Source organism: Aquarana catesbeiana, linkage group LG01 (genome assembly GCF_042186555.1).
Source record: "Aquarana catesbeiana isolate 2022-GZ linkage group LG01, ASM4218655v1, whole genome shotgun sequence".
NCBI classification, from domain to species: Eukaryota; Metazoa; Chordata; class Amphibia; order Anura; family Ranidae; genus Aquarana; species Aquarana catesbeiana.
Genome location: NC_133324.1, coordinates 207119472 through 207147465, shown reverse-complemented (window position 1 = coordinate 207147465; position 27994 = coordinate 207119472). Strand labels below are relative to the sequence as shown.

The window sequence follows — 27994 nt, the reverse complement described above, 5'->3', positions numbered from 1 at the left end:
GCTTATTTATGCTGAATGGGATCACCCAGATAAGCATTTTCTCCCTGCAAAGAGAATTCTCAGTTCTCTATCCCATGGAGGAGAAATTCACCAAAAATGGAATGTACCAGCAGTTGACGCTGCGATTTCCAGTGTGAATAAAAGTCTAACTTGTCCAGTAGACAATGCACAAATGCTTGAGGATCCAACAGATAAAATGTTGGAATTCCTATTAAAGTCCTCTTTCTTTGGCAGGTGCCGTTACTCAGCCTGCAGTCATTGCAATAGGCATCTGTCAATCCCTAAGACCCCGTTCACACTGTGCCGCCACTGGCGTCAGCGGTGCTATTTTTAGCACCGTTTTAGCAGCGCGGTTTTAACCCCCCGCTAGCGGCCGAAAAGGGGTTAAATCCGCCCGCAAAGCGTTGCCGGAGTGACGTTTTGCCAGCGGTATCGCAGCGCTGCCCCATTGATTTCAGTGGGGAGGAGCGGTGAGTTCACCGCTTCTTCACCTCTCCAAAGAAGCTGCTGGCAGGACTTTTTCTGACGCCCTGCCAGCACACCGCTCCAGTGTGAAAGCCCTGAGGCTTTCACACTGGAGTGAATGGAGCAGCCGTTGTAGTGCGGTTTGCAGGCGCTATTTTTAACGCTATAGCGCCTGCAAAACGCTCCAGTGTGAAAGGGGTCTAAAGGACCAATTCAGACAGGCCCTTAAAGAGGTTCCTGCACAACAAGCCCTGGATTTGGCCAAACTACCGAAAGCATTATGTTTTGCCATAGACGCCATTAAAGATTCTATTCACCAGGCGTCCCGCCTTGCACTTGTGCTAGTACACATGCGTAGAATCCTGTGGTTAAAAAATTGGTCAGCCGAAGCACCATGCAAAAAGCTCCTGACTGGTTTTCCTTTTCATGGAGATCGGCTATTTGGGGATAATTTGGACAAATACATCCAAACGATTTCCAGTGGGAAAAGTACTCTTTTTCCAGTCAAAAGAAAGAATAAATGCCCTTCATTTAAGCGGGCTCTTTCTCCTGCGCCAGGGGCTCTAGGCAGTGGCGACGGACTCCGCCGTCAGACTCTAGAGGAAAACCTCAGGGTCAGGCCCAGGCTCAAAAGAAACCTGCAAAACAAAATTCTAAAGCCTCATTATAAAGAGGCACCCCCCCTCGCCATGGTGGGGGGAAGACTTCTGCAGTTTTCAGAAGTCTGGCAAGAAGAAATTCAGGGCAGATGGGTCATCTCCACGGTAACTCTGAAGTACAAGCTGGAATTTCGGGACTTTCCACCATCTCGTTTCCAGAGGTCAAACGTTCCCAAAGATCCAGGGAAAAGACCATCTCTGTTTCGGGCACTAGACCGATTAATGGCTCAGTGGGTGATTATACAAATTCCCACAGAAGAGCAAGGTTTGGGGTTTTATTCAAATCTCTTTACGGTACCAAAACCGAATTGAGATGTCAGACCCATTCTAGATCTAAAAAATCTAAATCCGTTCCTGAAGATCCGCTTCTTTCTCATGGAGTCGATCAGGTCAGTGGTTTCTATCCTACAAGGAGGAGAACTTATGGCATCTATCGACATCAGGGATGCATACCTGCATGTCCCTATATTTCCTGCTCACCAAAGGTTTCTGCGGTTCGAAGTAGAACAACAGCATTTTCAGTTTGTAACTTTGTCTTTCGGCACAAAACTGCTGGCCCCACCTCTAGCCAGGTTAAGGGCACAGGGCATAACAGTCTAGGCGTACCTAGACGATCTATTGCTAATAGACGAGTCAGTGTCTCGTTTGGAGCAAAGTGTACGCATTACAACCAGTTACCTGGAAAGTCTAGGCTTGATTCTCAACCTAGAGAAGTCTTCCTTAATACCGCTAAAAAGGCTGGAGTACTTGGGTCTGATCATAGATACAGCCCAGAAAAGGGTGTTCTTGCCTCAGGTTAAGATCAACTCCATAAGAGAGCTAGTGCAGATGGTCAGGTCAAAAGGAGATCCCTCCATTCGCCTTTGCATGAGGTTGTTAGGAAAGATGGTGGCTTCATTCAAAGCAGTTCCCTATGCTTAGTTCCATTCAAGACTGTTGCAAAACAATATCCTGTCTGCTTGGAACAAAACGATTGAAGCTTTAGACTTTCCAATGCGTCTGTCCCCAAGGGTATACCAAAGCCTCAGTTGGTGGTTACTAACAGAGAATCTGCTGAAAGGAAAATCCTTCAGACCGGTTATCTGGAAGGTGGTAACGACACGCCAGCCTTTCAGGCTGGGGAGCAGTACTAGAGAAGACAGCTGGCCAAGGACAGTGGTCAAGAACTGAGAAAGCCTTGCCCATCAATATCCTAAAGATTCGGGCAGTGCGTCTGGCTTTGAAGGCCTGGACTTTCAGGTTACAGTATTGTCCTTTCAGGATCCAATCCGACAATGTCACAGCTGTGGCCTATATAAATCACCAAGGGGGCACCAAGAGTCTCGCACGCAGACAGAGGTGAACCATATTCTAACTTGGGCAGAAAGGAATGTTCCTTGCCTATCGGCTGTCTTAATTCCAGGAGTAGAGAATTGGCAGGCGAATTACCTGAGTCACCAGCAGTTATTCCCGGGGGAATGATCTCTTCATCCCAACATTTTTCAGGCTGTTTGCCAAAGATGGGGGACTCCGGACGTAGATCTTCTGGTGTCCAGGTTCAACATGAAGTTAGTCAACTTTGTGTCCAGAACAAGGGATCCACTCGCATGCGGAACAGATCCGTTGGTGATCCCGTGGGAACAGTTCTCACTGATTTATGCATTCCCCCTATTCAATTGCTGCCACGACTTCTTTGCAGGATCAAGCTGGAAAGAAAGCCGGTAATTCTGGTAGCCCCAGCGTGGCCCAGAAGGTCCTGGTATGCAGAAATCGTAATGATGGCGGTGGAGGATCCATGGTCCTTTCCACTACGGCCAGACCTACTCTCACAGGGGCCGATATTCCATCCTACCTTACGAACGCTAAATTTAATGGCTATTGAAACCCACATTCGGTCAAAGTCTATTTAAGGCGTCTGCTCAAATCCGGAAGACTGATGTCTTATTTATACTGCCAGAAGGTCCTAAGAAAGGACAAGCAGCGTCGAAATCCACTGTCGCTAAGTGGATTCGGCAAGTTATAATTCAGACTTATGATTTAAAGGGTAAGATTTCACCTTTTAAAGTCAAAGCGCACTCTACCAGGGCGGTTAATGCTTCTTGGGTAGTGCGTCGCCAGGCCTCCATGGCTCAGATCTGTAAGGCTGCAACTTGGTCTTCAGTACATACATTCACCAAGTTTTATCAGGTGGATGTAAGGAGATATGAGGATATCGCCTTTGGGCGCAGTGTGCTGCAGGCAGCAGTATGAGTCCTCAAGTTTGGGGGTGCCCTACCGGGTTGTGTCTCCCTCCCCTTAAATAGCATTGCTATGGGACGTCCCACATAGTGATTACTATGGTGCTCTGTGGCCCATGATGTACAATAAAGAAAATAGGATTTTTATAACAGCTTACCTGTAAAATCCTTGTCTTGGCGTACATCATGGGACACAGAGGTCCCTCCCCTCTTTTTGGGGTTTAGGTATATTGCTTTGCTGAGGTACCTCTGGTAGGAGGAGGGGGGGAACTTCCTGTATTGGGTATACCAGTTTCAATCACCTTAAGGTGCCTATACACCCATATAGTAATTACCATGGTGCTCTGTGTCCCATGATGTACTCCAAGAAAAGGATTTTACAGGTAAGCTGTTATAAAAATCCTATTTTTTTTGGAGGGGGGGGGGCAGTTTTTCTTAGATGGTAATAAAAAAATTAGGGAGCTATCCATTACCATTTGCCATCAAATGAAGGCCCAATATGTCCTGAGAAAGGGTATAATTCATCTGGATACAGTAGTGATGATATGCACATGCCAAAGTTGCAAATCTGCATTCAGGTGTTAAGCTTTGTGTTATCTTTAGGCTTTAAGGGGTTAAAGATAAAAAAAAAAAAAAAAGCATGTGAAAATGCACACAAGATTTGTGCCATTATTACTGGAATTGCTGGAGGAAAATGAAAACATGTGAATGGTTTCTTTTTAATTTAAAGCGGAGCTCCGCCGAAATGTTTTTTTTTTAAAAGTCAGCAGCTACAAATACTGCTGCCTTTTAAAACATGGACACTTACCTGTCCAGGGCGCCCGCGATGTCGGCACCCGAGGCCGAACCGTCTCTCCGTCCTCGGGTGCTGCCGCCTCCATCTTCAGTAAGGGAATCAGGAAGTGAAACTGTGCGGCTTCACTTCCCGGTTCCCTACTGCGCATGCGCGTGTCGCGCAGCGCAATACGAATGGTCCCTGCTGTCGCTGGGACTCGTGTGTTTCCCAGCAGACAGCGGGGAGGGAGCGGGGAGGGAGCAGGAAGTGGCGTAAATAACTGCGGCTATCTATGCCGGAAGTGGGTACAGATACCTGTAATATACAGGTATCTGCACCCCCCCTCCCCCTGAAAGGTGCCAACTGTGACACCGGAGGGGGGGAGGAATCCGATGAGTGGAAGTTCCACTTTTGGGTGGAACTCCACTTATAATGATCCAAATCTCATTCTCACTTTTTCGTGCACTTAACTTCACCAAAAATGAGCAAGTGTAAGCAATACCTTAGAAGTTTTGGCTTCCTTTTTGTTCCTTTTATTTATTACATACTGTATGTACAGTATTGGATTTTTCTCTGTATGACATTTGTACAGTTCACTTTCCACATGCTCTTTCTCTCTTCTTAATGGCTTCCAAAAATGAAGGAACCACTTCCATGCAGTTTGGCCACGTTTTCAGTGTGACATGTTGGTAGTAGAGGTACAAAGCAACATAAAGGACGGGAGGGAGATAAAAATATACATGCGATGGGAAATGAATTGCTTTATGGTGACAATATTTCACTTGCGTAGTAAAATATACTGTATGTAACTTGTTTCATACCTTTTTATCTTAGATTTTCTTTTTATTCAGATAAATAGGTAAAAATAGAAACGGCATGCCTTTTTAACCTGTCTGCTTTGTGTCTTTGCATTTTTATGGCAGTTGAAGAAGAAAGAGCTGGCTCACATACAAGATCTAGCAGAACAGTGGAATCGGAGAGACAAAGAGAGGGAAGCAATAGTGAAGAAAAAGGTCAGACCTAACAAGGAATATGCACATTTAACTGTTTTCATTTGAGGTCGTCTGTGTTTTGATCTATGATAAGTGGCCCATTTCTCAAGCTCATCAACCAGTGAAGTGTCAGTCCACCCAAAACTTAATATTTCAGTTTTGATAGATATTTAGAAGTTAAACCCTATGACAATTTCTTATATCTAGATAGCTATATAGATATACAATTAGTATATCTGATGTACTCTGTTTATTAATTTTTGAGTCTGCATACCTGCTGTTGCCATTATAAGTGGTCCCGCGGTCTCTGTTGGAGTTATATTTATTTTACATTGTTGGGAAGGTAACAAACATTCAGGAACTCCAAGGTGGACAGGAACAGTCCACATACAGACTGGAACTACAGGATCAATCTCTCACTCTTGGAGTATAAAAAGCCAGGAACTAATTCCAGGCACCACCTATAACTTAGTGGCTGTAAACCTTAGACATGAAATATGAGCAAAGCATATCCCTCTATAGTGTGTACTTGTCTCAATTCAGAGCACTAAGTGTCATTTCTGTCTGCTGCTTAATTCCTGTGCTATCATCTTAAATCACTTCTGACAAGTTTTCTTGACACCAAGAGAAAAATGGTGACGGGGAGGGAGCTCTAGCTGATTGACAGCCTCAGCTCTGTTCTTGTGTGGAGGGGGCGTGCCACTTCCCTCCAATCAGCTTTCAGAGCTCTCCTCACTGAGCTCTGCAAAGTGTAACTCTCCGCCCCTTTTATTTTTATTTTTATTTTTAATTCTCAGACAAGTTTTAAAATTCTGCACTTGGAACAGATGTAGAGAAAAGTAGACTGCAGATACAGAGATGAAACAAATCCTCCTAAATAAGTTGTATCTGTCTATCACCTGTGACCAGTCACTTCACTGGGTATATGTGAAGGTTTCCAACCACTTTAAATGTCACTTTTATGTAGACTGACCATTTTAAAGCTTTTTCAGAGAAAACATTCCAATGCTGTTCACTAGATTCACAACTGAACTGTCTGGAAATCTTGAACACCATAACAACTACTGACAACTGTTTATTTTTTTATTACAAGTACTTGTATAGCGCCATCAATTCATGCAGTGCTGTACATATATATTGTACATTCACATCGGTCCCTGCCCTCAAGGAGCTTACAGTCTAGGGTTCCTAACTCATACACATACTAGGGTCAAATTAAACAGGATCTAATTAACCTAACAGCATGTCTTTGGAGTGAGGGAGGAAACCGGAGTACCCAGAGGAAACCCGCCCAGGGAGAACATGCAAGCGCCAGGGAGGTAGTAGCATGGTTATGATTTGAACCATTCTTTCATAATCAGAACACACAAATGTTCTTTGGTTCATATATAATTGGAACATAGACTCTCTGAACCAGGGTGCCTTGCCCATCCTCAAGTAGTATAGCTGCAGTATTCACCTTAATTTCGGAGATTCTCCGTACAGTACTTTTTGTTGTGCCACTGATGGCCAGCATCATTCAACCAAGTTCTTCTCAGCCCAAGTTGTTCTGAGCCCGTCCTATCCTATGAATGGGCAATGAAATGAAAAGCAGCACATTGATGAGCTTATCTATCTGTCACTCTGTTTTCTCTTCCTATCAGCATACTTCTTCTCAGCACATGAGCGGATTGGCTGCTTGTACTACTTTTACCAGTCTCCTACACTTAAAGTGGAACTTTAGGTAATAAATAAAAATGAAAGAACAGGCAATTTTTAAATGCAGAAGAGACCTGCTTTGTTTCTTCTGCATTAAAATTACCTACCTGCCTGGATGCCTCTGTACAGTGAGCTATGCACACGCATCCACACCCAGCCAATGAAAGCGGATGGGGTTCGATGGCTCAAAGCCGACCGCTCAAAGATGCCAGCGGGGCGCTCCAGGACATCACGTTGAAGGAGCCAAGGTGGGTATAGTTCTGCTTTAAACAAACGTTTAACCCTTGCAGTGCGTGGGCAGCCCCACTGCAGTGGAGGATTTTTACTTTCCCTGGAAAGGCAGAAAGGGGTTTAACAATAGTGTCATTGAGGGCCAATCACTTTTTATTTTTCTTAGTTAAGAGCGCAAGTACATGTATTAAGATATGTCTGTGACAAGTTGAGCCTTACTTTCTCATCAATTGAAATGTACCTGCAATACATTGAAAAGAAGCTGTTTGAAAGACTTCCAACACATGAAAGGAAGCGCTCAGTATGACTTTCTGTTCTTCATAATCCCCACCAGGATGATTGTTTGTTTTAAAGGATAAAACTGAATCTGAACACATGTTAAAAGTTAGAAAAGTCAAAACATCAATATTTGGTTGATTAAATGCAATATTTTTGTCGAGTGAAACGTAGTATCTATATTATTATTATATATTTTTTTTAGGTTGCTGAATGCACAGCTCTGCAAGAGCAACTACAAAAAACTCTGGCAGATGTAGAAAAGAGAGAGCGCCAGCTTGCCAGCGATGAAATTGAGGTATGATTATTTATTTCAGCAGCTCAGTATAATTGCAAAATAGATTTTAACTACATTGAAACAATCCAGAGGAAAGAGACGGTGGTCTATATTTATTACATTCTCATTAAAAGAAAATCACTAAACTATCATTAACTTAACTCAGTATGTCTCACCAAAGCACTTTGTGTAAAAGGCTGATGGTTAAAAATAAAAAAAATGTATAAATGCAAATTTAAAGTACATTAACACGCTCATCAAATAGGGTTTTAAGAGTCTTTCTGTGTGTGTGTGTGTGTGTGTGTGTGTGTGTGTATATATATTTATGTGTGTGTGTAATATATATATATATATATATTTATATATATATATATATATACACAAAGTCATGAAAACAAACAAAAAAACAGTAAAGTAAATCCTTGCCCTCCGGCACTAAACGGTAGACTCCCCTCTATACGGTGTGGGGCTGGTCCCTGTCACCCACAAAACATGCAGTAAAGCAAACCTTCTTTTTAAATCCAAACAGAGCTCCTCTCAGATTCCCTTCTGAGTCTCAGGCCAGAGCTCTGCTGTGATCTCTTCCTGCTCATTTAAAGTCCACCTGAGTGTGGACTCAAGTAGACCACAACATCCGGACCGGAACCAAGCCTGCCACAGAGGCTGGAAAAACCGCTTTCTGAATCGCATTGGAGGCTTTACTCTATGTAGCTGGCTACATTTAGTCTATGTAGCTGGCCACAAAACAGAATCCCCTGCTTAGGCCGTGCCTTTCTCATACATTTCACCCTGATTAGGCTTGTTCATAGAGACCTCTTTGAGCAGCTATGGATAAGAGATGGCTGCAGATATACAGGTACAACTTAAGCCAGCCATACATGGATTGAAATTCGGACGGTTAGAAATTCGATCCCTGTATCAGCATCCTGGTTGTACAGGAGTCGATCTATTGATCGTTTTCTGTACAACCAGCCTATCAGGTTTTTCCCGATTGATCAGTGTCGCCGGCTATAGGCGATCAGTGAATTCTGAGGAAGGGGAAGTGTATCCGCTGTTGGAACACAATAGCTCAGCGGGGAGGATTCCATCATCCACGTCGAGTGTGTGGATGGGGAAATCGGATCATTTTTTATTCGTTCAACTCGCTGTCTGAATGAAAAAAAAAAAATATTGTATGAGCTGCCTTATTTGTTTTACATACTTATCACATATATAGGACTTTTCAGGTACATTTGAATTCTGTCTGTCTTGCAGTCCATAAGACATGTTATTTTGGATATCTTAGATTGCATATAATCTTGGGTTAGACCTAGGAAAAATAGTGGTGATGAATCTGCACTAGAGCTGCACGATTGTGGATAAAATGAGAATCACGATTTTTTTATTTTATTTTTTGCTTAGAATAAAATTCACAATTCTCGGTGTAACATCATCTTTCACATTAAACAAAAGAATTGGGCTAACTTTACTGTTTAGTTTTTAATTGAAGTGTAATTTTTCCCCAAAAATTGCGTTTGAAAAACCGCTGCACAAATACACAAATATTGCAACAACCACCATTTTATTCTCTAGGGTCCTGCTAAAATATATATATATATATATATATATATATACATATATATATATATATATATTACATATATACACAATGTTTGGGGGTTCTAAGTAATTACTGATTACTAAATACTGATTTTAACTTGTAAGCAACAAGTGTCAGTTAAAGGCTTAGTTTAACTGCCCTCATTTGCAGACCGAAGTTCATCCCTTTGATCTAAAAGAACCGAATGATACAATGGGGGTTATTTACGAAAGGCAAATCTGCTTTGCACTGCAAGTGCAGCCACTGTAGATCTGAGGGGGACATGCAAGGAAAACAGCGTTTTAGCTTGTACATGATTGGATGATAAAATCAGCTTCCCCTCGTGTCAGATCTTCCCCTCAGATCTACTGCGACTGCACCTGCAGTGCAAAGTGGATTTGCCTTTAGTAAATAACCCCCTGGTGTTCCATTTTATCTCAGTGGTGAGCAATGTTGTGATAAACATTACCCGCTTTTATTTTTTTATTTTTCTCTTTTTTTTTTTTTTTTTTTTTGTGAGGGGGGTTGAATCGAGATCGCATTTTTTTTTTTTAACGATTAATCAGCTCTATTTTGCACTATTGTCACTGATTGAAGGTGTTTAAACATATGTACCAGATAACATTTGTGGTTTTAACATATTTACCATATTTGTGGTTTTATACGATGTAAATAAAGCTGAGAATTATTTTTTTTAGATTTTTTTTTTTTCTCCTTTTTTTTGTGTTAAATAGAATTTGAAATGTACCCAGAAAGTCCCATTAATTTATATAGTGGAATTGGGTAAGAGGGAAGGTGGTGCATACTGTATATAATGCTGGATAGCAAGGGATAAACTATCTATTCAACCTCTTGCTACTCATTCACTGTTTTGTACTTTTATACTAGAGGTTACATGCTGCTCAAAAATCTTCCTATAAGATTATATGTCTTAACTTTTTCAAGGCAGGCAATGTAAGTATTACATCAGCTGAAGCGCTGTCTTGTAAACAGTATTTTTACCTTTTTAACTTTACGCTGCTGGCTATGTAGTAGAAGTCAATTGGACCATTTTAAACTCGCCCAGTCACTTCTGTATGCTTCAGAAGGTGTGGCCACCCCACCACCATGTGACCCCGGGCTCACTTGTCTTTCCTATAGCGTTTATGTTTGCTACACAAGCCACATTGTCATTTAATGTTATTAAAAATCGCCTTTCCTTTTTACTTTGCAACATTGTAATTTTCTGTAAAATTCTGTAATTCCATACACAGTTGGTGTATGGACCTCCCTGGAAATGTCATTTGCTGCTTGTGTGATTTGGCTCACAAATTTTCACAGAAGTCTGCACTAAGATACAAGTCAGATTTTAGTCATCCTCTGCAACAAAAACTCCAGTTTTGATGAGATGCTCCTAAAGGGTAATTGCTTCTAAAGGAATGCAGACCCTGCCACTCTCCTCATTAGAAACCTGCAAATGCATCAGCTGATAGATGGTGAAAAAGTCACTCTTAGAATCTGTATCCAAAAGACATAGAAAAACAACGCTGTTCCTTCAGAACAGAAACTGGTAGGAATCTGCAACAAAGTTTGCTGAAATCCCTGCAACGTATGTAGATCACCCAGAGGGGTTGTTTTCTCTCTTTTGTCTCTCTTTAATTAAAAAAATAAAATGTAAAATTGAACCTAGGGTTTACATCTTTTTATGTGTGTTTTTTTATTTGTAAAAAGCTCACCTTGTGTAGACCTCAAAGCCCTGAGACTGCTGCTGGGTGACACTGTCTTGGAAGTGATGTTGGCTAACTTGGAGCTGTTGCTCAAATTTAATTCTATAGTCTATTACTTCACTCCTCCCATGGCAGCTATATAAAGGTTATGTAGGTGGGGCAGAGGAGCTGGGCCATCACAGAGAATAATTAGACACTACCAGAGGATAGGGCTATGATTTGCAAGGATGGAGGTGGCTAGGCTGGTGAATTGACACTTCCTGCAACATTCAAATTTGCTAGCCAGCTTAATTGCACGTTGCAGGTCATTAACCATTTGCTGACTGCCTGCCCGCCATAAGTCGCCTACTACTGGGTTTAGGGCATGCCCCCTGCCTGGCACCCACTGTGATTGTACTTAGCGGGACCCTGTCAGCAAGTCCAGAGATGAGAAACTGAGAGATCAGTTAATAAAAGCAGCACACTGTAATACATGGTTAGGCACACATTTAACCCCTTGATCGCCCTAGATTTTAACTTCTTACCAGCCAGTGTCATTAGTACAGTGACCATGTATAAAATTATCACTGTATTAATGTTACTAATGATGCCTGTTCCCCCCTAGCATCAGTTTGTGTCAGATTGACTGCCACACTATTGCAGTCCCATTATAAGTTGCTGATCACCGCCATTAGTAGTATAAAAAAATAAGAATTTAAATATGTATATCATAGTTTGTAGGCGCTATATATTTCACGCAAACCAATCAATATACACTTAGACCCCTTTCACATTGGAGGCGTTTTTCAGGCGATTAATCGCTAAAAATAGCGCCTGAAAATTGCTTCATCTGCAATCCCAGTGTGAAAGCCCAAGTGCTTTCACACTGGGGCGCTGCGCTGGCAGGACGTCAAAAAAAAGTCCTACAAGCAGCTTCTTTGGGGTGCTTTAGGAGCGGTGAGCGACCCTGCTCATTGAAATCAATGGACAGTGGCGCTTTGCGGGCGGTTTTGACCCTTTATTCGCTCGCTATCAGGGATTAAAAGCTAAAACTAGCTGCGTTTTAGCGCCGCACCCGGGCGCTGGCTGTGTGAAATGGGTATTAGACCCCTTTCACGCTGAGGCGCTTTACAGGCGCTATAGCGCTAAAAATAGCACCTGCAAAGCACCTCTCTTGTCACTCCAATGTGAAAGCCAGAGGGCTTTCACACTGGAGCGGTGTGCTGGCAGGACTTCAAGAAAAGTCCTGCTAGCAGCTTCTTTGAGGTGCTTTAGGAGTGGTGTATACACCGCTCCTAAAGAGTCCCTGCCCATTGAAATCAATGGGCAGCGCCAGCCAAGTGCTGCTGCAGCATCGCTTTTAACCCTTTTTTCAGCCATTAGCGGGGGATTTAGAGCACCCCGCTAGCGGCCGAACAGCATCGCTAAAACGGCAGTTAAGTGCCGCTAAAAATAGCAGCACTTTGCCGCCGACACCTGGGCAATGTGAGTGTGAAAGTGCCCTTACTGGGATTTTTTTTTAAACAAAGACAAGTAGCAGAATACATTTTATTTAAAATGAATGAAGACATTTTATTTATTTATTTTTTTTTTTTCATTGGATATGTTTTGTAGCAGAAAGTAAAAAATATTGTTTTTGGGATTTTTTTCAAAATTTTCAGTCTTTTTTTAAATTTATATGATAAATCATCTACCACCATAAGAAAGCTCTATTTGTGTGAAAAAAATGTATATATATTTTGTTTGGGTACAGCATTGCATGACCACGCAATTACCAGTTTAAGTAGCGCTGTGCCAAATAACAAAAAATGGCCTGGTTATGAAAGAGGTCACATCTTCCAGAGCTCAAATGGTTTAAAAAAAAAAAATATATATATTTTTGAAAATAAAACACTGCAAGGAAATGTTTAAAATACTTTTTTACCTGCAATTTTTAAATTTGTGACCGGGTCCGTTTAGGACAGTGACTGGAGTTTACCTTTTTTTAATGGTAAATGGTACAGTTCTCTGTAATTATAATGACATGTCAGAAATTTATTCTTGCAGACTTGTAAAGTTACTAAATGGTCCACTATAAAGAACTCTATTCTATAAATATAGTTACTTTAGAGCCAAATAAACCAGTAAATCGTATTGTGATGATGTCAATGCTATTTGTTTTCACTTTTGTTCTTTCGCCTCATATATTGTAAAATATGATCAGGCTTCTAGAGCTTTACCTATGAAGTGTAAAGTTTTCCACCTAGGAGTGGAAGGGGAAGAAAAGCCATAAATCATCAGGGTCAGGGAGAATATCCTGCTTTCTGTTCTTGGCACAATCCTATTGGTAAAATCCGACATCTGTTAGGATGCAGACATAAAGCAGAGAGTAACTCTGGTGCCTTAAACATTTCCTTATCTAAGACACATTAATTTATTCTGGACATGTTGACATACTGGATCTGCTCTAGGAAAGTTTTATGAAAATTGTCTTTGGTTACCATGTAAGTTTTTACATATAAAAGGATCAGTGGGATAACGCTCTTATTCATAATTCATTTTGCTATTTTCATCTTTCTCTTTTGTTTGAAAACCAGCTTATTGACACTTATATGTGTTTCTGTACTTGGAAGAAACAGTCTGCTTCCTATATAGTTTATAAACTTTTGTTATGCTTAAACTTTAAGAATATAAAATATCCTAATTGGCTTAAATATTCCTTTCAATGTCATGAACATTTTTTATTCACTTAGATTACTTAATGTCTGTCTGCACGTTGAGTTGCCATATGGTAGCTGACAGCAGAGATCAGACTTGTCGGGAAAGTGTCAGCTACATAAGCTGGGCAGAAAATGGAGGTACTTGTGCAGGCTTTCTAAGAGGGCGACCCCACAAGTGAGCTTATGTTTACTTTTAAACCTAGTACACACTCCCAACAGCTTGAACGAAAAGAACCTGACCGCTCTGAGCTATTGTATTAACAATTCAATGTTAGTACAGCGATCTCCCCCACTGAGCTGTTGTGTTCTGACAGGGGGACGGCCACCCAGCCAGAACACTCTGGTCAGCGCTGATTGGGACCGGTCGGCTGCTGGTTTTCCAGCATAAGCGTCCGTCAGAAGCCGGCCGAACAGCCGACTTCTGTAGGACGGGCTGCCATACACACAGGCCCTACGTCATCCGGTTTTTATTGATCCGGCCAATGTCGCTCCACATTCAGCCTGTGTGTCTTTGGCTTTAGTCTGAAGGTTAGGCAGAACAGAAAATACATATATATTTTTTTTATTATTAAATGGTGTACAATAATGTTTTATAGGGCACTGTAGCATGCCTTAAGTACACTTTAAATTTTTAATTGCCAGCTTTTGCAACATGATGAATCAGGGCTAATGATTGTACGTAATAAGCTCACTTTAAAACACATCACCACTTTTGCTTTAAGTATTCACCTTTACAAAAAAAAAATAAATGCATATTTTTTTGCAGGTATAAAAATATGCATTTATTCTTTTTTTTCATAATGCACCTGGACTTTTCATCTGGAAGTGTATTTCATAAGTGGAAAAAGTCTTTGTTTTTTTAAAAAAAGAAACCCCTTTATATTTTTGTAGCTTAACAAAGCAAGAGCAGAACTTCAATTAGAGCGTGAACGGAGCATTCAGGAAAGGCAGGACGCAATTAGGCGAATCCGAGAAGATTGTCTTCATCAAATAGAGCTGGAGAGGTTAAAGACTAAACCGCTGGAAGAGGACAAGCTCAGACTGCAGCACCAGGTAAATGAGGACCGAGGTTTGTTGATATCCAATCTGCTTTTGGATCTATGCATGTGCATTAGTGTGGTTTAGCTTAGTGCTTTTTGAAATGTACAGGAGTTGGACAAAAATATGGAAACACTACATGGTTTGTTGCAGGTGCGAAAGTGACAACATGTTTCACATTGAAAGCGGAAGTGATGTAACATTTTTTTTGCTTCCGCTGTGTAATGAGACACCTAGCTAACAAGTGGGGAGCCTCACTTTTTTTGTCATTCACACCATGTGCTGCTAGTAATACGGAGTCATGTTAGAGCTTGCTTAGTTTCAAAGAGGGGAAATGGTTGGTACCTGCTTAGCTGGTGCCTCTGACTGAAGTTGCCAATTTATTTGTGGTGTCCCGAGGTACAGTATCAAAGGTTATGACTGTATATGAGAGATCCCCCCGAGAAAGACCCTGTGTCGAAACGCGTAAGACTAGGACGGTGAAGGCTCTACAGAAATTTAAGAGCTGAATGAGATTTTTGGATGTGCAGTTACATAGATATGCCCAAAGTTTTCTACAGTGTGGTGTGCTGGAAGCACCTACACCATGTGAGTACCCTGTACATTTTAAATAAACATTTGCAAGTTTTTAAAACCATTCAAGCACTATTGGAGTCTTTCTCTCTGCATATACTCTATTGCTGTTTTACTGAGGAAGAGGCTACGGGAGAAGATGAGGAGCCAGCTGTGTTGGATATCTCATTGAGGGAAAGAAAACCAGGGGATAGCCAGTAGCTCACTGGGGTGTATGGGCTGGGAAGGCTCTTTATGAGAGCAAACACAGTGTCTCTCAAATAGCTGACTCACCTCAATAACGTGTGATCCTGGTGATCAAAAATAGCATACAAAAGAAAAAAGTGAAAAGAGAGCCTCGCCTGCAGTATATATCTCATTGAGTACTGGGGTGGCTCACAGGCGATTTTTGACCCTGCTTATTTGGGGGGTCGCACTCCTAGAGGTGTGCTTGTACCCATCGGGGGGGAGCACGAGTGAGGTGATCTGCTGATGGCTTGGATGCTATACATATACTGTATTTTTTCACAATTAAGATCAAGTTGTTCATCAATCAAATATTCACTTGTGGGACAGTTTCTTGTTTTTGCTTTGTTATGGACTTTTTTTGCTTATTATGCACTTTGCATGTGTTTAATGGTTTTATTGATCACTTTGCACTTTGCTTTGCACTTTTTTATGATTTAGTGCTGCACTTTCCATATATTCATGACGGCATATACAGTTTCGTGGTTTGGCCCATCATATCTTGGTATTCTGCAGGCCCCATCATCACCTTGAAAGGCAGAGTCATTGCCAGCGATTATCTACAAATTTTGGCTGACCATGTGCACCCTACGGTGCAGGCATTGTTTCTTGAAGATTGCGCCATTTACCAAGACGTATATGCTCTGATTCACACAGCTGGTGGTGTTTAATCACGGTTTGACAAGCATGCAGACTAAAGCTGCATACACACTATACAGCTTTTGTTGTTTGATTTCCTTTAGATTTACCTTCAACTATGTAGTGGAAGGGCCTGCCTGACTGCATACAAATTGAAGGGGTTTAGGCTTGAACTGCTTATTATATGGTTTTGGTGAATCTAAAGGAAACAAATCTAAAGAAAATAGTATAGTGTGTATCCAGCTAAAGTCTCGCACCTTCCCTGGGCTCTGTAGCCTCCAAACATCAATATCCTATTGCCACTATGGTCTGTTTTGGAGAGCAAGGTTCGGACTCATTTAAGGTCTTCGGCATATCTGCGAGAACTGTGATGATCTTTGCATGAAGATTGGTATCAGATTCCATTATCCACCATCCAAGACTTATATTTGTCAATTCCCAGGGGAATTCAGGCTGGCTTGGATGCCAAAAGCGGTCCAACACCACATAAGGATAACCGTTTTTCTTTTACCTGGTGTTTCTATAATTTTGCCCAACAAATGTTGCAAATTACTAGTCCTTGAATGTAATGTCTGCAATAGGTTTTTCTTTTTTAAAGTTTCGTAACCTTTATTTTCATTTAATAATCCTCTGTTTTACTATCTTCCTGTCCTTGGCTGGATTTCAAACATGTCTCATGGCAAAGGATAGAATTAATAATTTGCTTAAAATTATAGCTAAAAAAATTTTTTGTATTTATCTACTTGAAAGTGACAAGAACACTGCATTTCTGTCATGGTTAATCAGGTATTTTCTGTACATATTTAAAATGTTCTAATGCAGCCACCATATATAAGGACTGGTAAGATGTTATTACTTTTTAAGTTCTTGGGTTTAGTTAGTCTTTTGACATTAGTGTGCATTGTGTATCATAAACCATTTCAGTATTTTAAAATAAAATGAAATACGATTTCACATTTTTAAAATGTATTTATTATTTTTTTTTTAATCCAAACTTTTCTTTGTATCAAAGGACAAGACAATAAATAGTAGATTTCACACAAAGTACAGTTCATCTAGTCTTGTACGGGTGTACATGCCTAAAATAGGCTAAGGCAAGCATAACAGTGGGTCGATACTACAACCAGTAGGAACAATGCAAAACAGAGAATTACAGCAAATAGCAGTTCTTCTCATATTAACAAATATTACAGGATATAAACCAAAATAAGCAATGACCGAGCAGCATACAACACGTGGGAACACCCAAAATACAGTATTGTGTTGAGGACCAACACTACACACATTCCTAACAGCCTATCCATCACTAATTGCAGTGGGGCCTGTCCAGGTGTATCTAGTTAACCCTTCCAAACCAGACTAAATGATTCATGCAGGGCACTGCGGCGGCGATAGGCGAGCTGTTCTCCCAAAAGGAGAGAGTTCACAACTTCACATAATCCACCCATGGTCTCATAGTCAGTATTGTGTAGGCCTTCTAGTACCTAGCAATCAGTTTTCTAGCCAAATATCTTTTTATCCATTGTCACATCTCATGACTGCTGATTGTATGCAGCCTTTTTTCAGTAACTTCCTGTCTATGTGCACTCCATTGATAACTGTATGGCATTTGTTTGAGTGAATTTCCTGCTGGTGGTAAAATTGGACCATGCCTGTGTAAGGTTTGTTAGAACGGACACTTTAATCTCCATTGGAAGTCGTGTGACAATGCAGGAGCACAATTTGGGAGATAGAAACAGCGAGCTGTCACCCTATAGCAGGAAGTGCCTGGACTAGTACCAACAATTTTTTTTTCAAGGAAGCTGCAAATTTAACAAATATTGAAATGATCATTTAAAATGTCATTAACACATTAAAGCTTAGAGTTTAGTAATTGGATTTGTAAATACTTTAAAACAGGGCTTCTTATTTCATTACCATGTTCTTACACAGCCCAAAGATACAAAAGTTTTTTTCCCTGATGTGACAAGATTGTGAGGTTGCTTAAAATTCAGCTTCAGATTATGCAAGATGAGAAACTTCAACATACTGGACAGGATTTGTTTTTCATTTAGTGGCAAAATTGTTAGTAAAAAATTATAATCATCAAAAAACCACTCCATTTTAGTATTTCTAACAAAAATCATTACAAACCCTCCCTGTTTGATAGAACCATATGATTGACTTCTATTGAAGGGACATTTTGGAAATGTACCTCTATCAGCGTCTTTAGCTGCTGATCAGTGTATTCTGGGTGTAGTTGTACAATGTCCCAAAGAGGTGATTCTTCCATCCATTTCTTTGTGTGGATAGAGAAATCTGTGGATTTTTTTTTTTCCATTCATTCTGCTGGCTGATCAAAAACCTGTGTATAGGCCAGCTTAAAGTGTATGAAAACCCTCCTAGCGTTTTGAGCCATGGAAGCTGCCATCTTTGCCTCTGTTTACTCTACAACTGCTATGATGTTGCATATGTGATCAGTTATGACTCCAGCCATTGGATGGTTTGACAGTTTGGTTGAGAGCACAACCAATGGGAGTGTTATAGTTCCGGCACGTGCCGCAAATGAAATTGTTTTATGGATGGGCTTACTTCTGCTTTAAGCAGTAGTCATTGGTCCTGTAGAGTGCTTGACTATTCATTGCAGAATGAGATGATTAATACAATATTTTGTCACATTTTTCCAAAAACTTTTAATACATAAGGCAAGACCATAAATACACAGGCAGAACATGCCCTAAGAACAATGGTCAGGGATATACTTGGCTGTCCTTGCACAATTTATGAGTGCTGCGGTCTGGCTTCTATTATTAAAGGATACGTTCACCTTTGAAAACATGTTAGCAGCTTTCAGTAGCTACAGCCTCCCCCCCCCCCCCCCCCCCAGTGACTGCGAGCAGGAATCTTCTCCCGATGCCCGCTGTCACTATTTGAAAATAATGTGGCTGTGCGAGATTCCACCATTTTCCTGTGAATTACTTTGACTTGAACCACAAGTACCATCAGACTTTGCGGCTGACAGCTTGTAGTTCTGAATGAACTGCAAGGGTGATGATGAGCGGCCTCATAATTCATTCAGAAGCCCTGCAGTTTGTAAACAGCCAGCCTGTATGCAGGTACGAGCTGAAAGCTGCAGGGCTTGTCTGCAAGAGTCTGACATTGCACCACCGTTCACAGGTACAATGCTTTCCAGGCTCCTTAGGGAGAAAACAATAAATGCTATTTTTTTCCTGCAAAAATATGTGCATTTATTATTTTTTCCCAAAAGGTGAACTTATCCTTTAAGGATATAGCAAATGGAAAAAGGTGCTTCGTCACAGTCGCCTATTTAAAGCTGCATTTACGATTTACCAATAAGGGCCCCTTCACAACTTTCTGTTGTGTTTTTTTATTCTGCCACTATGCACTGAAAAATTGCCATATGTAAAGTAGCAGTGAAGTGACACATGGGAAAATGTGTATTTTCCACACGTTTCTGCAACACAATGTGAAATGACCTAAAGCTGGATACACACTACACAATTTTCTGTCGATTGTATTTATTTATTGATTTATTTATTTTCCTTCAGATTTACCAAAACCATATAATATGAGGTCAAACCTTTAAGAGTTTCAATTTGTATGCAATCAGGCAGGCCCTTGCACTACATGGTTTTGGTAAATCTAAAGGAAACCGGACAACAAACCTTGTATAGCGTGTATGGGGTCTTTAAAGTGTTCACCTTTTCAGAAAAACTGGAAAGGTGAACTAACATTGTACATTCTCCCCCACTTCGGTCTGCGCTGTACTTCTGTAGGGCTGAACTGTGCCCACGAAGCCAGTGCTACGGTCTGGAGATCTGAACTCTCCACTCTTTCCCTTCTTTCTGCTGTGCTTCCGGGTTGGATCAGAGCAATACTCTGTGCCGACAATGACCAATCAGAATTGCTCTGTTCTGTCTTGGAAGTTCTGCATAGAGCAGAGGTGACCTAACCCTTTAAGATTAAACATTATTGCATGCACTGTTGCACAGCTGCAAACTGGCAATTTTATCAAAACCTTATACCCCTTTCACACTGAGGCGCTTTATCACTAAAAACAGAGGGCTTTGGAGCGGTGCGCTGGCAGTGGTGCAGTGTGGTGGAGCGGTGCGCTGGCAGGACATCAAAAAAAAAAAGTCCTACTAGCAGCTTCTTTGAGGCGCTTTAGGAGCAGTGTATACACCGCTTCTAAAGCGCCCCTGCCCATTGAAATCAATGGGCAGCGCTGCCAAAATGCTTTTCTGACGCTTTTAACCCTTTTTCAGCCACTAGTGGGGGTTAAAAGCGCCCTACTAGTGGCCGAAAAGCGCTGCTAAAACGACGGTAAAGCACTGCTAAAAATAGCGCCGCTTTACCGCCGACGCCCGGGTACTGTGAGTGTGAAAGTGCCCTTACAGTAGCTAAGCTATGTATAAACTTATGGTGGGCAACTTACCTAATGTAGGGGGCCTCAAGTTTTGCCCTTTACATTATGAAAGGGCCGCACATAATATTTAGTGGATGTAATGCTGCAGGAAACTTTCAAAGACTGCAGACAATACCACAGGAGATTGTCTGTATGAAGCTTCAAACATACTATAGGTGTTGGAAAATGGAGGCGGGCTTCATACACATGTCCTGAGACTGCTAAGGATCACAGCTTCTATTTCCCATTTACATATTAATGCTTCCACATTTACAACCACCTTAAAAATTACTTTTTATGATATTTTCATTTCTTTCAGCATGATCCATTATAAATGATGTAACAAGGGGTTAAATTCTGTTACATTTATTCATAGGTTCATTCATATATTTACCCTTTCAGATGTGTGGTCAGTAAATGCAGGGATTAAAACACACAACACAAAGAATGTAATAAAAAGTTTTACTTGTCTTCGATTAAAGATGTATTACAGATGATACGATACAGGATAAATATAGCATATTCAATTCCAGGGGACCCCATAACTACTGAAAGTTCTGGAAGGCGATGGTCTGTTCAAACTCTAGGCACATTCATGTCCTTAGAAGAAATCCACTGGCCTTCTCTATTGTCTGACCTTTTAAAGGCTAGATGGAAGGCGCGAAAAAGCTGGTTTTATCTGGTACTAACAAAAGACTATCCATAATGTTCCCGAGACAATGTCTGTGAGTGACCATATGTGAGATCAGAAACATACATTTTCATATATACATATACATACATATATAAGTAATCACCTTAAAACCATTACTAAGTTTCCTGTAATTCAACAACTAAAGTTATATATGAATATAGACCCATACTACTATTGATCAGGGGGAAAAACATATAAAGAGAAATAACATTGACAGCACAGAAATGTAAGAGGAAAAAACTAATACACAGTCTAAAGAATACCGTATTTATCGGCGTATAACAGGCACTTTTTTCCCCCCTGAAAATAGGGGATAAATCAAGGGTGCATGTTATACGCCTATAGTGTACCTCGTAGGGGAAGGAGGGGGATGAGCGCCGCCAGAATTCCCTGAGCCGCCATCTCCTGTTCACTCGCCTCTCACGTCACACACACACACACACACACACAGTCCCGCCTTCACCACTGGCATTGGACCAATGTTCTGTCTATCATAGGAGCTGCTCCAATGCCGATGGCGGAGGCGGGACTGTGTATGTGGCTACCGACTGAGAGCTGAGTAAACAGGAGATGACGGCTCGGTGATTTCCTGCATTGCATTGATGAGAGATGGTGAGGCTGCAGATAGGCATTAATCAGGCTGCATTGATGAGAGATGGGCTGCATTTGGGCACAGATCAGGCTGCAGATGGGCGCAGATCAGGCTGCATTGAGGCTGCAGATGGGCGCAGATCAGGCTGCATTGAGGCTGCAGATGGGCGCAGATCAGGCTGCATTGATGAGAGATGGGCTGCATTTGGGCACAGATCAGGCTGCAGATGGGCGCAGATCAGGCTGCATTGAGGCTGCAGATGGGCGCAGATCAGGCTGCATTGAGGCTGCAGATGGGCGCAGATCAGGCTGCATTGAGGCTGCAGATGGGCACTTATCAGGCTGCATTGATGCGCACTGACCATTATTTTGCTTCAAAGTGGTTAATTTAAAAAAACTTTTTTTTCCCTGAAACTTTCCTCTTAAATTGAAGGTGCGTGTTATACGCCAATAAACATGGTAATTATCTTCACTTTCTTGAGTAAGAACTGTACACAGACAAATGTCTGTAGAGGCCTCCAGATGGCACCTTTTAATGAGATCTAAACCCAAGAACAAAATGGCGGTACATTTTAGCTTACCAGCCTTTTAGATATGGTTGTTGCATTTGTTTTTTCTTTTTGTTTTTTTAGACTGAGTATATTTTCAGCACATAGAGAAGAACATGTTGATACTGGAGAAACCCTGTGGTTTTTTTTTTTTTCCCTTAATTTGAGCTGAACCGAAATGTAAATTGATAGTAATTGTTCTGTCAGATATATTTGAAAAACTACAAACTCACCCCCACCTTCGTATAATGGAGATGAAAGAAGTAGGACAGGTTTGTAGTCCACAACAGGAGTGCAGCTTAGAGTGAAGACACTGCTCTTCCATAGATACAGTACAATAAATGATTGTAACTACCCTAGGACAGGACGTGTGTTACTGGAAGGATCACCAGGTAAAAATAAAGGGGGAAAAACAAAAGCATGAAAAAAGAAAACTAATGCAGCCACCAGATCTAAGGACTGGTAAGCTGCAATATATTACATTTTTGTTTTAGGGTTTAGGTGGGCTTTAAGTGTCAAAGGGCCACGTGAGTTCTAAATCATCTGATTTATACCATGAAAGTCTGTAGGCAAAAATAAAATATTCACAGAATTTTGTTTTTTTATTGCAAGTAAATCACTTTTTTTTTCTGTTTTGTTCTAAAAAAAAAAAACATGGGGCTGCCATTGCTTCTTTCCTTTGGATAATGTAAATTTGCTGGTTGCTATGACTCTCTCAGAGAACAGTAAACTCCTGCTCTACAGTGCCTTGAAAAAGTATTCATACCCCTTGACATTTTCCACATTTTGTCATGTTACAACCAAAAATATAAATAAAGACCAACACAAAGGGGCACATAATTGTGAAGTAGAAGGAAAATGATAAATGGTTTTCAACATTGTTTACAAATACATATCTGAAAAGTGTGGCATGCGTTTGCATTCAGCCCCCTTTACTCTGATACCCCTAACTAAAATCTAGTGGAACCAATTGCTTTCAGAAGTCACCTAATTAGTAATGAGTCCACCTGTGTGTAATTTAATCTCAGTATAAATACAGCTGTTCTGTGAAGCCCTTAGAGCTTTGTTAGAGAACCTTAGTGAACAAACTGCATCAGAAAGGCCAAGGAACACACCAGAGAGGTCAGGGATAAATTTGTGGAGAAGTTTAAAGCAGGGTTAGGTTATAAAAAATATCCCAAGCTTTGAATATCTCACAGAGCACTGTTCAATTCATCATTCGAAAATGGAAAGAGTATGGCACAACTGTAAACCTACCAAGACATAATCAGAGAAGCAGCCAAGAGGCCCATGGTAACTCTGGAGGAGCTGTAGAGATCCACAGCTCAGGTGGGAGAATCTGTCCACAGGACAACTATTTGTTGTGCACTCCACAAATCTGGCCTTTATGGAAGAGTGGCAAGAAGAAAGCCATTGTTGAAAGCCATAAGAAGTCTTGTTTGCTGTTTGTGAGAAGCCATGTGGGGTACACAGCAAACATGTAGAAGAAGGTGCTCTGGTCAGATGTGACCAAATTGAACTTTTTGGCCTAAAAGGAAAACGCTATGTGTGGCAGAAAACTAACACTGCACATCACCCTGAACACACCATTTCCACCATGAAACGTGGGGGCAGCATTTTGTTGTGGAGATGCTTTTCTTCAGCAGGGACAGGGAAGTTGGTCAGAGTTGATGGGAAGATGGATGGAGCCCAAATACAGTCTTAGAAGAAAAACTGTGAGTCTGCAAAAGACTTGAGACTGGGGCAGAGGTTCACCTTCCAGCAGGACAATGACCCTAAACATACAGCCAGAGCCACAATGGGATGGAATGGTTTATATCAAATCATATTCATGTGTTAGAATGACCCAGTCAAAGCCCAGACCTAAATACAATTGATAATCTGTGGCAAGACTTGAAAATTGCTGTTCACAGACGCTCTCCATCCAATCTGACAGAGCTTGAGCTATTTTGAAAAGTAGAATGAGCACAAATCTCACTCTCTAGATGTGCAAAGCTGGTAGAGACATCCCTAAAAAGACTTGTAGCTGTAATTGCAGCGAAAGGTGGTTCTACAAAGTATTGATTTAGGGGGGCTGAATACAAATGCACACCTAATTTTTCAGATATTTATTTGTAAAAAACATTTGAAAACCATTTATCATTCTCCTTCCACTTCACAATTATGTGCCACTTTGTGTTGGTCTATCATAAAACATAAAATCCCAATATAATACATTTATGTTTCTGGTTGTAACATGACAAAATGTGGAAAATTTCAAGGGGTATGAATACTTTTTCAAGGCACTGTATGTATTTGTGTTTGGTTAGCTTCTGGTCAGTAGGTCAGATAGTGAAACGGGAGGGTCAGTATGACATCCAGGCAGCTAGAACCCACCACTCTCTGGTTTTCATGGCAGTTTTCTTTTAAACTTGACACAGATTCTGCAGTTTTAGCTGTAGATGACATAAGGGGTTGATTTACTAAAACTGGAGAGTGCAAAATCTGGTGCAGCTGTGCCTGGTAGCCAATCAGCTTCTAACTTCAGCTTGTTCTATTAAGCCTTAACAAAAAAATCTGGAAGCTGGTTGGTCCTATGCAGAGCTGCACCAGATTTTGCACTTTCCAGTTTTAGTAAATCAACCTCACCTTGTTCTAAAACAGGACTTTTGGAGTTGTCTTTTTTTTTTTTTTTTAGCTGTTTTTCCACTGAAGCTTGATTTCCTAATTTCCCGGTTGTTAGTAAGCCAAATAAAGGCCAGTGTAATCGTACTGCTAGTATGATATGTATTTTAGGAGGAAATCCTAAAACTCCAGTGTGATAAAACAGCAGTAACTAAACTGTCAGACGTAATGGCATTTAGTGAAGGGCTGTTTCTGCATTTTATCTGCTGTCTGTGTTTTTCTATGTCACAGGGGAATAAATAACTTTTCACATTTGTTTCCTAAAAGCAGCTTTTTTCAGATTTGTCTTTTCTTTCCCCGTCTATTCTGCTTCAGTGAGAAGAGCTGTAATTTATGGTGGTAATGTTATTTTGATATCTGTTTAATGTCTATTTGTTCAAGGGCTAGGTACGGACATGCTCTGCATCTACAGTTTGCTTGTTTAAGTAGCTAATTTTAATGGATTTATATCAAGGCCTTTCTTTCTTTTTCCGCTTTTTAGCTTCAAGAGGCAGAACATAAGTTTAAATTACTGGACAAGGAGTTTCATCAGTACAAAGAGCAACAAAGCAGTAAACCAGAAATCCGATTGCAGTCGGAGATCAATCTTCTCACACTAGAAAAGGTAATATTGACTCACTGGTCTCCTGAATTTTTTTTTTTTGCATATTTAAGGCTTCTTCTTTTAAAAGCAGATATTTGTTACAACCGTGAAGGTGTAGACTAGTAAAGGTGATCATACACACTAGGAAGTGGATTAGAAAGACAAATGCCAACAAACCACCTGTGGGCACCTAAACAAATGATAGGCTTGAATGCCAAGTCAATGTGTGAGGGAGGAGGGTTGCAAACACAGTGCCAGTTTATAATGGGAAAAGGGTTATTGGACCAGCCTTTTTAACCTAAGAAGCAATTGGTGTTCAGATACCTGACAATAAAGAATATGGAGCGAGAATCTACAGAGATTCTGCATTGTATGTAGTATTGAACTTGGATGAATTGGCAACATTGTACCTGTATTTCACAGACATCTTAACCCTAAGGGATGCATAAACTCTGCTTAGTTGCCCACTGCTGATCTTGTTTTATGCAAGTTGTAGGTTTTTTTTAGTCTGTTTTTAAAAAAAAAAAAAAAAACTCTTTAACCCCTATTGAACTGTTTAAAGCATTTGTAAAGGTATTCTTTTTATTATATAACAAACCTGCAATGGTTTTGCACAGAGTGGCCCTCCAAGCCGGTCAGTGTGTGTTCATTTACTGGTTTTGACTGACAGCAGGAGCCAATGGCTTGCTGCTATCTGAGCCTTTTGTGAGACCAGGATATGGAGAAAAGAACTGCAGCAGGATAGTAAAACATTTTGTTTTTCTGCCAGTAAATACCTTATACAGCCCACTTCCTCTTCCTGTTTCTTGTCTGGTCATTAGCCTAGGCTTATGACGACATGCACAGCTCTCTTTCTCCTGATACTTTGCCAGGAAGGGAGGGGAATGAGTCATAAGAGGGCCAATGAAAGCTGCAGAGCTGGAGGTCTGCCTCTGCGTAAATCCAGGAAGTGAACAGGCAGCAGCTTCAGCTGCCCACAGTTAAAATGGCTGCAGTCAGACTTGGTGAAGGGAGATTTCTGCAGCATGGTAAGCAAGTACAGAATCACAGTATGTATAAAATAATGTGCAAAGTGGTTCTATTACAAATTATGTGAGTAGACTGGAGTTCCTCTTTAACCACTAGCCGACCAGCCACCGTCGTTATACGGCGGCAGGTTGTCACGTTCCTGCAAATCGCTGTAGGTGTATGTTGCCTTATTAACGAAACCGTAGCAGGCACGCCCGCTGTACGTGGCCGATAGCGGGAAAGAGAGCCAGACCGGGGATCTGTCAATGTAAACAGACAGATCCCCATTCTGACAGGGGAGTTAGATCTGCTGTTCCTAGTGATTAGGAACAGCGATCTTTTGCTTCCTCCAGTCAGCCCAGCCCCCATACAAATAAAAACACTCCCAGGGAACACACCTAACCCGTAGTGTTAACCCCTTTCCTGCCAGTGACATTTATACAATAATCAGTGGCTATTTTTAGCTCTGATCGCTGTATAAATGGTCCCAAAAAAGTGTCAAGTGTCTGATCTGTCTGCTGCAATGTTGCAGACCCGCTAAAAATCGCTGATCACCACTACTAAAAAAAAAAAAAAATGCCATAAATATATGCCCTATTTTGTAGACGCTATAACTTTTGCGCAAGCCAATCAGTATACGCTTATTGCTATTTTTTTATTTTATTTTTTTACCAAAAATATGTAGAAGAATACATAGTGACCTTAACTGATGAAGACTTTTTTTTTTTTAAATTTTGGGATATTTATTATAGCAAAATGTAAAAAATATTGTTTTTTTTTTTTTTTTTTTTTTTTCCAAAATTGTCACTCCTTTTTTTGTTTATAGCGCAAAAAAAAAACCACAGAGGTGATCAAATACCACCAAAAGAAAGCTCTATTTGTGGGGAAAAAAGGATGTTAATTTTGTTTGGGTACAGCGTCGCACAACCACGCAATTGTCAGTTAAACCGACGCAGTGCTGTATCTCATAAAATGGCCTGTTCATTAAGGGGGAAAATCTTCGGGGTCTGTAAGTGGTTAAGGGGGGTTTAGGGGGAGCTGCTATTGAGAGGTTGTTTTTTTTTTTTGTTTTTTTTTTTCCCCCTAATGCAGAGAATGCACATTAAGAACCAAAAGGAGTTGTAAACCCTTGTTTAAAAAATATAAATAAGTAACAAATATGTCATACTTGCCTCCACTGTGCAGTTCGTTTTGCACAGAGTGGCCCTGAACCTCTTTTTTTCGGGTCCCCCGGCGGCGCTGGTGGCTCCTCCCCGCATTAAGTGTCCACGTTGGAGAAGCGCTCTCCTTGGTGGACACCCATGTGGGCGCGCTCCCAAGTCCAGTATCTGTGTCCATTCACTCGAAATGCAGGGCTTGGCCCCGCCCCCCTGCACCTCATCATTGGATTTGATTGACAGCAGCGGGAGCCAATGGCTGCGCTGCTATCAATCTATCCAATCAGGACATGAGACACCAGCTACAGATGGTGCGC

General features: G+C 41.0%; 1 protein-coding gene across 1 annotated transcript in view; it reads left to right on the top strand.

The window, feature by feature from the left end:
* The window catches only part of CEP120 (centrosomal protein 120), a 182028-nt gene that overhangs the window by 94248 nt on the left and 59786 nt on the right, over positions 1 to 27994 (top strand). Inside the window, exons 14-17 of the mRNA XM_073624700.1 lie at positions 5039 to 5128; positions 7518 to 7610; positions 14444 to 14605; positions 25411 to 25533. Coding sequence (XP_073480801.1) covers positions 5039 to 5128; positions 7518 to 7610; positions 14444 to 14605; positions 25411 to 25533 — 468 coding nt within the window. The remainder of the gene's footprint in view (positions 1 to 5038; positions 5129 to 7517; positions 7611 to 14443; positions 14606 to 25410; positions 25534 to 27994) is intronic.